Source organism: Amblyraja radiata, chromosome 2, assembly GCF_010909765.2.
Source record: "Amblyraja radiata isolate CabotCenter1 chromosome 2, sAmbRad1.1.pri, whole genome shotgun sequence".
In the NCBI taxonomy this organism is placed as follows: Eukaryota; Metazoa; Chordata; class Chondrichthyes; order Rajiformes; family Rajidae; genus Amblyraja; species Amblyraja radiata.
Genome location: NC_045957.1, coordinates 35,004,442 through 35,019,280, shown reverse-complemented (window position 1 = coordinate 35,019,280; position 14,839 = coordinate 35,004,442). Strand labels below are relative to the sequence as shown.

General features: G+C 44.3%; 1 protein-coding gene across 1 annotated transcript in view; it reads left to right on the top strand.

Annotated features, from left to right (window-relative positions):
* adarb2 (adenosine deaminase RNA specific B2 (inactive)) overlaps positions 1–14,839 on the top strand; it is a 675,592-nt gene that overhangs the window by 578,969 nt on the left and 81,784 nt on the right. The window contains exons 6-7 of the mRNA XM_033044908.1: positions 5,245–5,396; positions 6,864–7,032. Of these exons, the coding sequence (XP_032900799.1) occupies positions 5,245–5,396; positions 6,864–7,032 (321 nt within the window). The remainder of the gene's footprint in view (positions 1–5,244; positions 5,397–6,863; positions 7,033–14,839) is intronic.

Below are 14,839 nucleotides of genomic sequence, written 5' to 3'. Positions count from 1 at the left end.
GCTATTGTAGAAGATGTTGGTGAGGCCACATTTGGAGCATTGTGTTCAGGTTTGGTCACACTGCTAGAGGAACGGTGTCATCAAGCAGGAAAGAGTGCAGGGAAGATTTCATGAGGATGTTGCCAGGACTTGAGGGGCTGAGCTATAGGGAGAGGTTGGGCAGGCTAAAACCTCATTCCTTAGAGCACAAGGTGATTTTATAGAGGTGCATCAAACAACGACGGGAATAGAAAGGATGAATGCACAGAGTCTTTGATCCAGAGTAGGGGAATCAAAAACAAGAGGACATACAGTATGTCTAAAGTGAGAGAGGCAAGATTTAATACGAAGCTAAGGGGCAACTTTTCACTCCGAGGATGGTGGGTTTATGGAACAAACTGCCAGAGGAGGTAGTTGAGGCGAGTGCAATAATAATATTTAAACTACACTTGGACAGGTAGATGGATAGGAAAGGTTTAGAGGGATATGAGCTAAATGCAGACAAATGTGGCCAGTTTAGATAGGGCATCTTGGTTGGCATGACCTTGGGCCTATAGACCTGTTTCCATGCTGTATGATTCTATGACTCCAAAGGTACAGGAACAGGCCCTTCAGTCCACATTGTCTGTGCTGAGCATGAGGCCAAGTTAAATTAATTTCCTCCATCTGCATGTAATTCATATTTCTCCATTCACTGCATATCAATGTGTCAGTTTGGAAAAGGGTCCCGACCAGAAATGTCACCTGCCCATTTCCTCCACATATGCTGGCTGGACCAAACAGTTTCTGTTTGGCCTCCAGTGCAAGACGGAATAGCGTCTCCAATTTGGATTAAAGCCAATGAGGGTTACACAATAATGGTTATTTAAGAATACTAACTTAAGCTATAAAGTTCAGGAGCCACCTAATGCCGCAGTTACCTTGCAAGGACAATATGAATGCTGTGGAAAAAGTTTATTTAATTAATGTTAAATTAATGTGGGACACCGTGGGGTGGCAGAGTGGTGCAGTGGTGGAGTTGTTGCCTTACAGTACCAGAGAGCCAGGTTTGATCCTGACTACAGGTGCAGTCTGTACGGAGTTTGTACCCTCTCCTTGTGACCGCGTGGGTTTTCCCCGGGTGCTCCGGTTTCCTCCCACACTCCAAAGACGTGCAGGTTTGTAGGTTATTTGGCTTCAGTAAAGATTGTAAATTGTCCCTAGTGTGTAGGATAGTGTTAGTGTATGGGGATTGTTGGTCGGCGCGGACTTGGTGGGCTGAAGGGCCTATTTCCTCACTGTATCTGTGTATTAGCATAAAGATAGAGACACAAGAGACTGCAAATGCTGGAATCTTGAGCAAAAAACAGACTGCTGGAGGAACTCAACAGGTCAGGCAGCCTCTGTGGAGGGGAATTGATGGACGACATTTCTTCCTGCTTGAACAAGGGACATTTCTCTCAACTGATGCTGCCTGACCCGTTGGGTCTTTCCAGCAGTTTTGGTTTTTTACTTCACATAAAGGTAGTTCCGCAGACCATCAGTTGAAGTGAGATAAGCGCCCCTTGAAGTAGTCAGCAGGTCAGGCAACATCTGAGAAAAGAGGACACAGTTAAGGAGTAACTCAGCAGGTCAGGATAGGTGATGGTAAATGAGACTGAAGAAGGGTTCCGACCCGAAACGTTACCTCTCCAGGGATGCTGCCCGATCAACTAAGTCACTCAAGCTCTTTGTGTCCTTTTTTTGGAAACCAGCATTTGCAGTTCCTTATTTCTACATTCTGGGAAAAGATGAACAAGATTAGTGCATCAGGTTGGTGGTAGACACAAAATGCTGGAGTAACTCAGCGCGACAGGCAGCATCTCTGGATAGAAGGAATGGGTGACGTTTCAGGTCAAGACCCTTCTTCAGACTGTCTGGAGACCTGAAACGTCAACCATTACTTCTATCCAGAGATGCTGCCTGTCCCGCAGAGTTCTTCCAGCATTTTGTGTCTATCTTCAGTTTAAACCAGCATCTGCAGTTCCTTCCTACACATATCAGGTTGGTTGCAGAGATTTATTTACAAGGATCAAGTCTACCGCAAAGGCAGAGAATGAATCCAATACATATCCGAGAAGCAGAAATGTCTTCCTGGTAAACTAACAGATCGCTGTTCTTCTCACCACACAAAACAAAAACATAACCAGTCACTGGTTTGATATTTTCTGCCATGATACAAATTCAAAACAGGCCTGTATTATTATCATTTGGCCCATTAATATAGAACAGTTTAGCAACCATAAAGATTCCTCAATTAATTTGACCTTGATGAACCAAGTCCATATATAATTGATTTGACTTAACGTGGATGACCTTATGTAAAGCCTAACGTACATACTACAAGATTATCATTTGCATTGCAAGGAAAAGGTGAAAAATTACACTCGGATCACCCAACATAATTTCCCCCTCACTGAAAGTAGATAGATAGATAGATAGATAGATAGATAGATAGATAGATAGATAGATAGATAGATAGATAGATAGATAGATAGATAGATAGATAGATAGATAGATAGATAGATAGATAGATAGATAGATAGATAAAGAAGGCGTATTGGCCTGCATCATTGGTCATGGCATTAAGTTTGAGACAGAAAGTCATGTTGCAGCTTTATGAAACTTTGATGATGTCTCATTTGGAGTATTGTGTGTTGTCCTGGTCATCCCATCATAGCTTTTGGAGAGGGTGCAGAAGACGGGCGCAGGCTGCATTGGAGGGTATTAACTGTAAGGAAAAGCGGGATAAACTTGATTGTTTTCGCTGGAGTGTGGAACGCTGAAGGAGACCTGCTGGAAGTTAAAAAAAATGATGGGAGAGATAGGTAGAATCGACTGTCAGAATCTTTATCCCAGGGTAGAAATGTCAAATAGAGAGGGCAGAGCTTTCAAATGTGAAGGGGAAAGTTTCAAAAAGATGTGTATGGTTGTTTCTTTCACGCGGAGATTGGTAAGTGCATGGAACGCACTGCCAGGGGTGATGGAAGGAATCAGGGAAGTAACACAATAGTGGTGTTTTAAGCGGCTTTTTGCTAGGGACATAAATATACGGGGAATGGAGGGATTTGGATCATGTACAGACAGAAGGGAATAATTTAATTTGGCGTTATGTTCGACGCAAACATCATGGGCTGAAGAGTCTGTTCCTGTGCTGGACTAATCTACGTTCTAACAATCCTATTTGAAAATCAAATGTGGGAAATCCAAGAGGTGTGATTCAGCAGATGTTGGAATCTGGAACAATGGAAAACAAACATCTGGTGGAACTCTATACCTCCTCCCTCGACTGTGTCCAGGGACCCCGACAGTCCTCACAGGTTAGGCAGAGGTTCACTTGCACCTCCTCCAACCTCATCTACTGTATCCGTGGTTCAAGATGTGGACTCTTATACATCAGCGAGACCAAACGCAGACTGGGCGATCGTTTCGCGGACCGCCTTCGCTCAGCCCGCCTGAACTAACCTGATCTCCCGGTTGCTGGACACTTTAATTCTCCTTCCCAATCAAGTTCAAGTTCAAGTTCAAGTTAGTTTATTGTCATGTGTCCCTGTATAGGACAATGAAATTCTTGCTTTGCTTAAGCACACAGAAAATAGTAGGCATTTACTACAAAACAGATAAATGTGTCCATATACCATGATATAAATATATACACACATGAATAAATAAACTGATAGTGCAAATAACAGAAAGTGGTGGGTAATAATCAGAGTTTTGTCCGAGCCAGGTTTAATAGCCTGATGGCTGAGGGGAAGTAACTATTCCTGAACCTGGTTGTTGCAGTCTTCAGGCTCCTGTACCTTCTACCTGAAGGTAGCAGGGAGATGAGTGTGTGGCCCGGATGGTGTGGGTCTTTCATGATACTGCCAGCCTTTTTGAGGCAGCGACTGCGATAGATCCCCTCGATGGAAGGAAGGTCAGAGCCGATGATGGACTGGGCAGTGTTTACTACTTTTTGTAGTCTTTTCCTTTCCAGGGCGCTCAAATTGCCGAACCAAGCCACGATGCAACCGGTCAGCATGCTCTCGACTGTGCACCTGTAGAAATTAGAGAGAGTCTTCCTTGACAATCCGACTCTCCGTAATCCTACACAGACTTTCTGTCCTCGGTCTCCTCCATTGTCAGAGTGAGGCTAAACGCAAATTGGAGGAACACCATCTCATATTTCGCTTGGGCAGCTTACAGCCCAGTGCTATAAATATTGATTTCTCTCACTTCAGGTAGCCCCGGCATTACCTCTCACTCTATCCCTCCCCCACCCAAGTCGCACTAGCTTCTCATTTTCACCCGACAAACAGCTATCAATGGCCTGTTTCCTTTAACATCATTACTTTTTAACATATCTTTCATTCATTGCTCTTTATCTCTCCACATCACCGTCTATATCTCTCGTTTCCCTTATCCCTAACCAATCTGAAGAAGGGTCTCAACCCGAAACGTCACCCATTCCTTCTCTCCAGAGATGCTGCCCAACCCGCTGAGTTACTCCAGCTTTTTGTGTCTATCTTGTGAAACTCAACAGGTTGAGCAGCATCTGTGGGGGGGGGGGGGGGGGGGAGGAATTGTCAACATTTCAAGCTGAGGCCTTGAATCAGGACCAGAAAGGAAATGCAAGAAATCTAATGCTTAGTGTTTTCATCTTTTGGTTTATATGTTATGTGACATTTTACTTAGTTTAGTTTAGAGATGCAGCGCGGAAACAAGTCCTTTGGTCCACTGAGTCCGCCCCGACCAGCAATCTCTGCTCGTTAACGCTATCTGACACACACTAGTGACAATTTACAATTTTACCAAGCCAATTAGCCTTCGGAGTAGGTCTTTGGAGTGTAGGAGGAAACTGGAGCACCGGAGAAAACCCACGCAGGTCACGGAGAGAGCGTACAAACTCCGTACAGACAGCACCCATAGTCAGGATCGAACCTGGGTCCCAGGCGCTGTAAGGCAGCAACTCTACCTCTGCGCCACCATGATGCTCCTTCTTGCGCTCTGAAGAAGTGACCTGTAACAAATAAAAGGCCAAAAGCCCATAGAATTTACCAGAGGGAGGATATTTTCCAAAATAAATAGCAAGCTGTAAATAAATTAATTAAGTTACAGCTACTGCGCAAAATCTGTCAAAATTATCACACTAGGTGTAACTCCAACAATTTGGATAAGCTTCTCTCCATGAGAACCTAATGCAGTTTACTTATTGGCAATTCATTTAGTTATTGCTCTGATCTTTAATCTCTGTGTTTCCAAAAGTAAACAGCCAGATGACTGGGAACGTTCAATCTTTGTCCATCAAAAAGAGGGAGGCTACAAGCTGAAAGAGAGTGTCCTTTTCCATCTGTACGTCAGTACTCCACCTTGTGGAGATGCTCGCCTGAACTCTCATCGAGAAGCGAGGGCTGAATGTAAGTATAAAGATGCTTTATCCGTGTGGGATGTACACAAGCCTTTGTATAATTTGGAAATGCATAAAAGCCACAAATTAAACATGGACTGTGGAAACACTGTTACCACTTCCTGTTATATAGACTAATTGTCACGTACTGGGGTACAGTGAAAAGCTTTTGTTGCATGCTAACCAGTCAATGGGAAGACAATATATGATTACAATCGAGGCATCTACAGTGTACAGAAACATGATGAAAGTAAAAACATTTAGTGCAAGCTAAAGTCCTGTAAAGTCCGATTAAAGATAGTCCAAGGGTTGCCAATGACGACTAGTCTCGACCCGAAACGTCACCCATTCCTTCTCTCCAGAAATGCTGCCTGTCCCGCTGAGTTACTCAAACACTTTGGGTCTATCTCCAATGAGGTAGATGGTAGCTCAGCACTCTCTAGTTATTGATTTATCTAGTTATTGTTGATCTAGTTGTTGATGGAGTAGTTGTGATTAATCATTCATGTAAAAAAATGTTGGCTTTTCATATCAGTTATTTTGTAACTATCTAGTGAAATTCCCACCTAGATTAGCAATTTACTGTCACTTCACACGGTTTAATTATTTCCCTTAAATCCATTGTAACCAGCTGTTTCTTTAGCTCCTGGTAACAAAATGTAATTTAATTAATTCACACATTTCAAATATATTTTCTCTAATTGTGCTTGGAAATATCAAACCACGCCTTTTTTCTGCTAAGGTTGGCCAGAGTTAACTCAACAACTGATTGATTAGTTGTAATAAATTAAGAAAATATGGAGTTTGAAGGTATTTCGGGTTTGTAATCCTAATTTGTAGTCCACCAGAATAAAATGGCAGAAATGTTAAAATAGAAACACATTGCTTACAAGATGCACATTAATAAATAATACACTTGAAATGTCTCTTCAAGTAATTTACACACATTCAAGGGAAAGGAAATATTCATCATCCATCATTGTACAATGTTATTGGATTTGTTGTATTTTGTTTAGTATGCAAATTAAACCCACACATCGCTCCAGGGAAGGAACTCAATATGGCTAACGACCCCCAGAACAATTAGTGTGCCTTAGAACTCTCGGTTCCCTCCTGGGGATCCTAAAATCCTTCAGTGTTTGGTCCAAGGAAACAAACAAGTGTTATCCCCAAATTTCTACCAATGGCTCTCACTATCCTACACACTAGGGACAGTTTACAATTAACAGAAGCCTATTAACCGACTAACCTGTACTATTTTGGAGCACCAGGAGAAAACACACGCAATCACAGGAAGAACTTACAAACTCCGTACAGACAGCAGCCGTAGTCGGGATGGAACCCATGTCTCTGGCGCTGTCAGGCAGCAACTCTACCAATGAGCAGCCCCACCCACGCCCCCATTTGGAGACTTTTCTTCACACTTTGCGCCAAGACTTCAGAGCTCGGGTTGAAAGCGGTATTTTGTCTTTTCCAGTGCAACACAGCAAGCCATTGATCAGGAAAGTCCGGGGACATCTCAGAACGAAGATTGAGTCTGGAGAAGGCACCATTCCCATCCGGTCCTGCAACCCCATCCAGGCATGGGACGGGGTATTGCAGGGAGAGCAGCTACTGACCATGTCCTGCACTGACAAGATTAACAGGTAAAAGACACGGGCTGGAACACTTAAGGGCCTGTCCCGCTTAGGCGACTTTTTAGACGAGTGCAGGAGACTGTGCTCGCCTCATGATCGCCACATGGTCGCTGGTGGTCTCTGGTGAGTCTCCTTCATGGTCGCGAGAAGTTCCCGCATTCTGGGAACTAGTCGCGGCTTCAGTATGATCGCCACAAATTTTTCAACATGTTAGTCGTCATGGAGAAAATTGATAATCCTGGATTTCATTGTAGGTTCAGTTGTAGTGGGGTCGCCATGTAGTTATGGGTAGTCAAGGTAGTCGTAGGGAGTTTTAGTTAATCGCCTTTGCTGACCGGGCATTTTAATTGGCTCAATAGGGGGAAGAAAAAGTAAGCACGAGTTTTCAGAACCAAGGAAAACCGACCGGTAATGTTAAATGCCCGCCAAACTTCACAGCGGTGTATCTCTGGCTTATTAAAAGTTGGCTGGCTTCTTAAAAGTGTCTCCACTCCTTCTCCCCTCCCTCCCCACCTCCCCCCTCTTTTAAAGGACTTACCGTACACTGTGCTAGCCATCTTAACCTTAGTGTTCATTGCGGTGTGTGTCTGTATCAACTTGGCTTTGCACCGTGTGAATTTCAGACAGCGCTCCCCCGCTTTCCCTGGCCCCCGCCTTTGCGATGTGTTTGTGTGTTCCACTCTGACAGTCGCCGTTCCAGTTCCCGGTTTTTCAGGCGAGTGCCGCGAACTTGACAGTCACCGGCAGTCCGCTGAAAAATCACTCAAGTGGGACAGGCCGAAGTGGCAGCCTCCTCACAACTGCTGTTCCATGGACCTCCTCTGATATTTGGTTCATTGCACCAATACATTTTATAATTTCAGCTGCACAGCAAATCATAATACATGCAGTAGTTCTCCAGTAAAGGTTTTCCATTTGCTGAGACTCTAATGTGCTTTGTAGAAATTCAAATATCCTTTAATCATGAGCTGATGGCATTGCATTTCTACTGTTGCTGGTTAACATATATTCAAAGACTGGAAAGATCAACGTCAAGAGGCTGTTCACCTAACAATGTCGTATGGGTAATGTGTGACATTGGAGGGAGAGAAAGAGAGAGTGTGCACATTTATGGCTGATGCCATGAAAGTCTTTACACAATATCATTTCACCCTCCTTAATTGACTGTCGGTAGAAACATCTCTCCTGCAACCTCACCCTGCTGTACAAACCCCCTCATTTTTTATTTAACCTTGGAAGCAAGTATGGAAGTTATCTTCACAGCCTAGTTAAATGTAGTTGTTTGTGTTTTTTAATAATGTTTTTAACTGTGTATATGTGGGGGGCGGGGGGAGGGGGAAACTTTAAAAAAATCTCTTCCCTGCACGGGAGACCCGACCTTTTTCCTGTCGGGTCTCCGTTGTCGTTGGGCCCTAGCACCGTGGAGCGGCCTCCAGCCTGAACGACCTGGGGCTTCCAGTCCCGGAGCCGCGGAGCTGCGGACTTACCATCGTGGGGCTGGCCGGCCTCGGAGCGTGGGGAGCGGTGGTGACTCGCTGCTGCGGCCCGACCACGTAGCTCGGAGGCTCCAGCTGCAGCCGCAGGTCCGGTGGACTGTGACATCGGGAGCTCGCGGGTCCGGGTGGGAGACCGCTTTCCGGAGATCCCGCAACGCGACTTCTCCAGCCCATGTCGCGGGGTTGGAACGACCCGGAGCGGGGCCTTACATCGCCCGGCGCGGCTTTAACGGCCGCGGGACATTCCAGCGCCCGCCGGGGGCTCCAACTTGTGACTTTTGGGCCTGGAGCGGGGCCGTACATCGCCCGGCGCGGCCTAAAATAGCCGTGGGACTTAACATCGCCCGCCTGGGGCTTCAACAACGGGAGAAAAATGGTGCAGGGGAGAGAAAGACTTTGCCTTCCATCACAGTGAGGAGGAGATTCACTGTGATGGATGTTTGTGTAACTTGAATTGTGTGTGTGTCTTGTAGGAATTGTCTCTGTTTGTATGGCTGTGGAAACTAAGTTTTGTTTGAGCCTCACTGAGGTTCAAATGACATGTAATAAATATTCAATATTCAATATTCAGCACCATACAGTACGGAAACAGGTCCTCCGACCACTGAGCAAAACACAAAGTGCTGGGGTAACTCAGGCAGCATCCGTGGAGGGAATAGATAGGCAACATTTTGGATCGGGACCCTTCTTTGGACTGAATGACCGTTCTTCATTCAGTCTGATGAAGGGGCCCTGACCTGAAACCTTGCCTATCCATTCCCTCCACCGATGAAAAAAAAGACACAAAGTGCTGGGGTAACTCAACAGGTCGGGCAACATCTCCAGAGAACATGGATAGGCGGCATTTCAGGTTAGGACCCTTCTTCAGATTGATGCCTTCTCTACAGATGCTACCTCACCTGCTGAATTTCATCAGCACTTTGTGTTCTACACAAGATTCCAGTATCTGCAGTTCCTTGTGTCTTCTTTAATCACTGGGTTTTACGCCAACCATCACGCACCCATTTGCAGTATTCTGTTCCCCACTAGATTGAACCCTCACACCTGGAGAGGCGAGGCAGCAGCTCTACCAGCTGCACAGTGGCGCAGCAGTAGAGTTGCTGCCTTACAGCGCCAGAGACCTGGGTTCGATCCTGAGTGCAGGTGCTGTCTGTACGGAGTTTGTACGTTCTCCCTGTGACCCCGTGGGTTTTCTCCGGGTGCTTCAGTTTCCTCCAACACTCCAAAGGCATGCAGGTTTGCAGCTTAATTGGCTTTTGCAAATTGTCCCTAGTGTGTAGGATAGAACTAGTGCATGGGGTGATTGCTGGTCAGTGTGGCCGAAGGGCCTGTTTCGGTGGGCTGAAGGGCCTGGTTCCACGCTATATCTTTAAACTAAACTAAGCTAAACTAAACTATGTTGTATCCATGATGCAAGTCACCAAGGATACAGAGTGCCGTCCATGCCCGGGTGGTGTTAGAGAGGGACAACGCACTGTCCACGGGCACCCTGGGGGATTTCCGGGACTGCTGGGCACCGTAGGGGGTTGAATGCATCCTTGACAAGAAGTGTAAGATAGTTGTATAGTAGTTTATTTAGTATATTTGTTTGTCTTGTATGATGGTAGTGGGTTCTGTTTTGTTTTATTGTATTGTAAATATTATTTTTAATAATTCAATAACTTTTTTGATTAATAAAATGTTAAAAATTATATTGATTTAAAAAAAAAAATGTTTTTAAAGGATGCAGAGTGGAATGCCCAACAGAGTAATAATGGCAGAAGCTTTGTATCATTCCACAAATAACTCGAGTCCTAGTTTGTGGGAAGGTAATCATAAGTGAGTAAGAAGGAACTGCAGTTACGGGTTTACACCAAAGATAGACACAAAATGATGGAGTAACTCAGAGGGACAGGCAGCATCTCTAGAGAGACGGAATGGGTGATGTTTTGGGTCGAGACCCTTCTTCAGATTGAGAGTCAGGGGAGAGGGAGACACAGAGATCTGGAAGGGTGAGGTGTGAAAACGAGACATCAAAGGAGGTGATGGTCCAGGAAAATATAGAATAGATCATTGTTAGCTTGGGGAAGGTGACAACAAAGCATACATAGATACTGGAGGACAGTCAGACTGGTCAGAGAACTAGGATGGGGGAGGATGCTTCATTGTCACCTTTCCCTAGCTACCAATGATCTATTCTACATGTTTCTTGAACCTCATACCCCTTGATGTGTCATTTTCACCCCTTCCCCATGCATATCTCTGTGTCTCCCTATCCCCTGACTCATTCTGAAGATGGGTCTCGCCCTGAAACATCACCCATTCCTTCTATCCAGAGTAATCATAAGTGTATTCTTGTCAGATTGGATTATGATGGGCTGAATGATCTTTCCCTTTTTTAGCATCCATGCAAAGATCTGCTGAAGGTGAAGATAGCCATCCACCTCTAGGACGTGCTCACTCTTTCCTCCGCCTTCCCTAATTACTGCCTGTCAATTATCACACATAATCAAAGACTTTCACCAGGGAAATGTGATAAATCTCAACAGGATGTCAAGGTCTGCGGAGCAAACTAGCAATTTAGCGCTGATAAGCTGAGTGAGCAGGGAGGAAGTTTAATAGTCAGCGTGCGTCAGTGAACAAGGTCAGAGCAAGAAACCATGGTAAAGTGATAAAAATTAAGGGCACTTCATCTGAATGCATAAAGCATTCACAATAATTTGACTACATTTAGACACAAATTGAGATAAATGGTTTTGACCAAATAATCATTGGATAGAAATGGTGGCATGGTGACCAAGGTTGTGACATAAATCTTCCAAGGTATTTGATACATGGGAAGGACAGATAAAAGAGGAAAAAAGTTGGTGAGTTACCCCGATAAGTAATGGTGACATAATGTCACCCGAGGTGAAATATTTCGGTTTAGGATTTTCAAAAAGTACGCGTTAAAATATGAAATGACAAAGGACAAAATACACAGGTCGTAGTTTATAGTCTACCTTCCAAGTGCAAGAGAAATAATCAAGAAAGAAGACATAAGTAAAGGAAAAGCCGTCATCTCAGATGTCTTTAATTTTTAGATCAAGTGTTGAAAGTCGAACATGAAGAGACTATACACTTGGAAGAGTTTCCTGGAGCAATGTGACAATAGTTGTAGAAACTTAGACCTCTCTTACACAAATGCCGATGCAAGGTTGTTTTCCTAAATCGGGATTCATGATAAAGTTAGATTTTGAGGAATATGGGTCAAAGATGGTTATATTGAATTGTGGTGCACATTAGATACAATTGCAATCAATTGCTGAAGAGACTAAATAGATTACTGTTGTTCTTTTGCTCCTGTGTCATAGAGTCTTACAGCGTGGAAGCAGGCCCTTCAGCCCAACTTGCCCGCACCAGCTAACATGTCCCATCTACACTAGTCTCACCTGCTTGCATTTGGCCCATATCCCTCTAAACCTGTCCTATCCATGTACCTGTCTAAATGTGGAACCAAGCAAGGACAGGATAAATTTGGATCCTGTGTAATTTGACAAAGTTAATTAGTAATCTCATAGTAAGGAATCCCACAATTGAAATACTTAAATCTATGTAGCACAGCTGCAAACCATTTTACCATCAATGTCTAAGAAAGAACGGCAGATGCTGGAAAAATCGAAGGTAGACAAAAATGCTGGAGAAACTCAGTGGGGGAGGCAGCATCTATGGAGCGAAAGAATAGGCGATGCTTTGGGTGGAGACCCTTTTTCAGACTGATGTGGGGGGAGGGCGGGAAAAAGAAAGGAAGAGGCGGAGACAGTAGGCTGTGGGAGAGCTGGGAAGACAAGGGGAAGGAGGGAGAAAGTAAGGACTGCCTGAAATTGGAGAAGTCAATGTTCATATCGCTGGGGTGTGAACTACGCAAGCGAAATATGAGGTGCTGCTCCTCCAATTTGCGGTGGGACTCACTCTGGCCATGGAGGACGCACTGGACAGAAAGGTCAGATTCGGAATGGGAGGGGGAGTTGAAGTGCTGAGCCACAGGGAGATCAGGTTGGTTAATGTGAACTGAGCGGAGGAGTTGGGCAAAGCGATCGCCAAGCCTGCGCTTGGTCTCACCGATGTAGAGCAGTTGACACCTGGAACAGCGGATTAAATAGATGAGGTTGGAGAAGCTGCAGGTGAACATTTGCCTCACCTGGAAAGACTGCTTGGGTCCTTGGATGGAGTCGAGGGGGGAGGTAATGCGACAAGTGTAGCATTTCCTGCAGTTGCAAGGGAAAGTATCAAGGGAGGGGGTGGTTTGGGTGGGAAAGGACAAATTGACCATGGAGTTACGGAGGGAGTGGCCTCTTTGGAAAGCCGAAAGGGGAGTAGATGGGAAGATGTGGCCAGTGGTGGGATCCCTTTGGAGGTGACAAAAATGTCAGAGGATTATCTGTTGTATGTGACGGCTGGTAAGGTGCAAGATGAGGACAAGGGGGACTCTGTCCATGTTACGAGTGGGGGGGATGGAGAGTGAGAACAGAGCTGTGGGATATAGAGGAGACCCTGGTGAGAGACTCATCTATAGTCGAAGAGGGGAACCCCCGTTCGCTAAAGATTGAGGACATCTCCAATGCCCAACATTTCATCCTGGGTGCAGATGCAGTGTAGACGGAGGAATTGGGAGTCAGGGATAGAGTCCTGACAGGCAGCAGGGTGGGAAGAAGTGTAGTCCAGATAGCCATGGGAGTCAGTGGGTTTGTAGTAGTTGTTGGTCAGTAGTCTGATACCTGCGATGGAGATAGTGAGGTCTAGAAATAGCTATGTTACAACATTTTGAGATTTTAAAAATCAAGTCTGCAATTTATCCCATCAGATAAAGCATAAAAAGAAGTTTAATTTGACACTTGCATATCTTCAATATTAAAAAAGTTATGGCCATTTTCATACTCTGAAATTAGCATCTTGTTCCCTATTTCTTTTCCATTGACTTAACTCAAAAGCTGTGAGGACAGTCAAAAGCCTATAACTTTCTTAAAAATTATGAGAACTGAATGAAATTTTCAGTTATTATAGATTGAAGCATTCTGAAACAAATATGAAACAATCTTACTTGGATGACCTGAAATTAAAGCATATAATTAGTTAGTTACCTAATTGTAGCTAATTACAAAATTCAATTACTAGATCTAAACATCTATCCATTTCTTTAGAAAAGGTTTACATTTTTAAATAGCCTAAGTGTCCAAATAACATTTATAGGCCAAATGGAAGGAATTTAATGTTTAATTCCCGTAAATTAATTGGCATTTAAATCATCTTGCGAGTGGGTTTTTGTGTAACGCGGTCGATTGGAACGTTGCGGTTGCAGTGAATTTGAACCCCATATCGGCAGGAAAAACACTGCCGGTTCGTATGGGGCCAAAACCACATTTTTGCCAATGAAATTTGGATTAAAGTCATCCTAAGAAGCAAGTTTATATGTAAAATAAACGACTTACCTTATCTTTTGTCTCCTATGTAGTAATGGTGAATTGTGGTGAATTAGCTATTGGATTTCCCAGTTGTTCTCATCAATCCAATTACTGTACTTATTTCATTGGCGAGTTTCATTTTCTGTATAACTCATTAACACGTAGCGCACAGCCAACAATCGACCGTTTCCTTCATCATCATTACTTTTTTTGCATATTTTTCCTTCATTTGCTCCATCTCTATATCACCATCAATAAATCTCTTGTTTCCCTTTCTCCTGACTCTCATTCTGAAGAAGGGTCTTGACCCAAAACGTTACCTATTCCTTTTCTCCAGAGATGCTACCTGACCCGCTAAGTTATTCCACCTGTTTGTGCCTATCGTCGGTTTAAACCAGCATCTGCAGTTCCTTCCTACACACAAGCCAGTCCTGATGTTTTTTTAGAGAATTCAAGAACTTCCTCATAGATGCATGTTATGGTGGAAGTCAAGGTAGTCCAGACACTGTTGACTCTCTGTAGCTTCTGCTGGTTAGGAGACATCTGATTCTCTGTGAGGCTCTGACTGAGAAGAGTTGACCTTGCCATTGCCTTGAGATATTCAATGTAGATTTTCCTGGAACAGCCTTCCATTGTCACTGGTTTTGAGTCTGGTGCAGATAACAGTGCAGATTAGGCCATGATCGGTCTGCCATGGCTCGACTCATTTACAACATTGGAAACGCAGACCATAAACTGGACAAAGCTGATGATTTACTGCAGCAAAGATTCCCATTTCCCCCACCTGTATCAAAGAGGACGGCTAAATGTTGGATCGTTACTGTTGAAGGGAAATAGAGAGAATCCATGGAATTAAAGGCCAGTGAGCCTCACACCAGTGGTAGGTAGGGAAGCTATTGG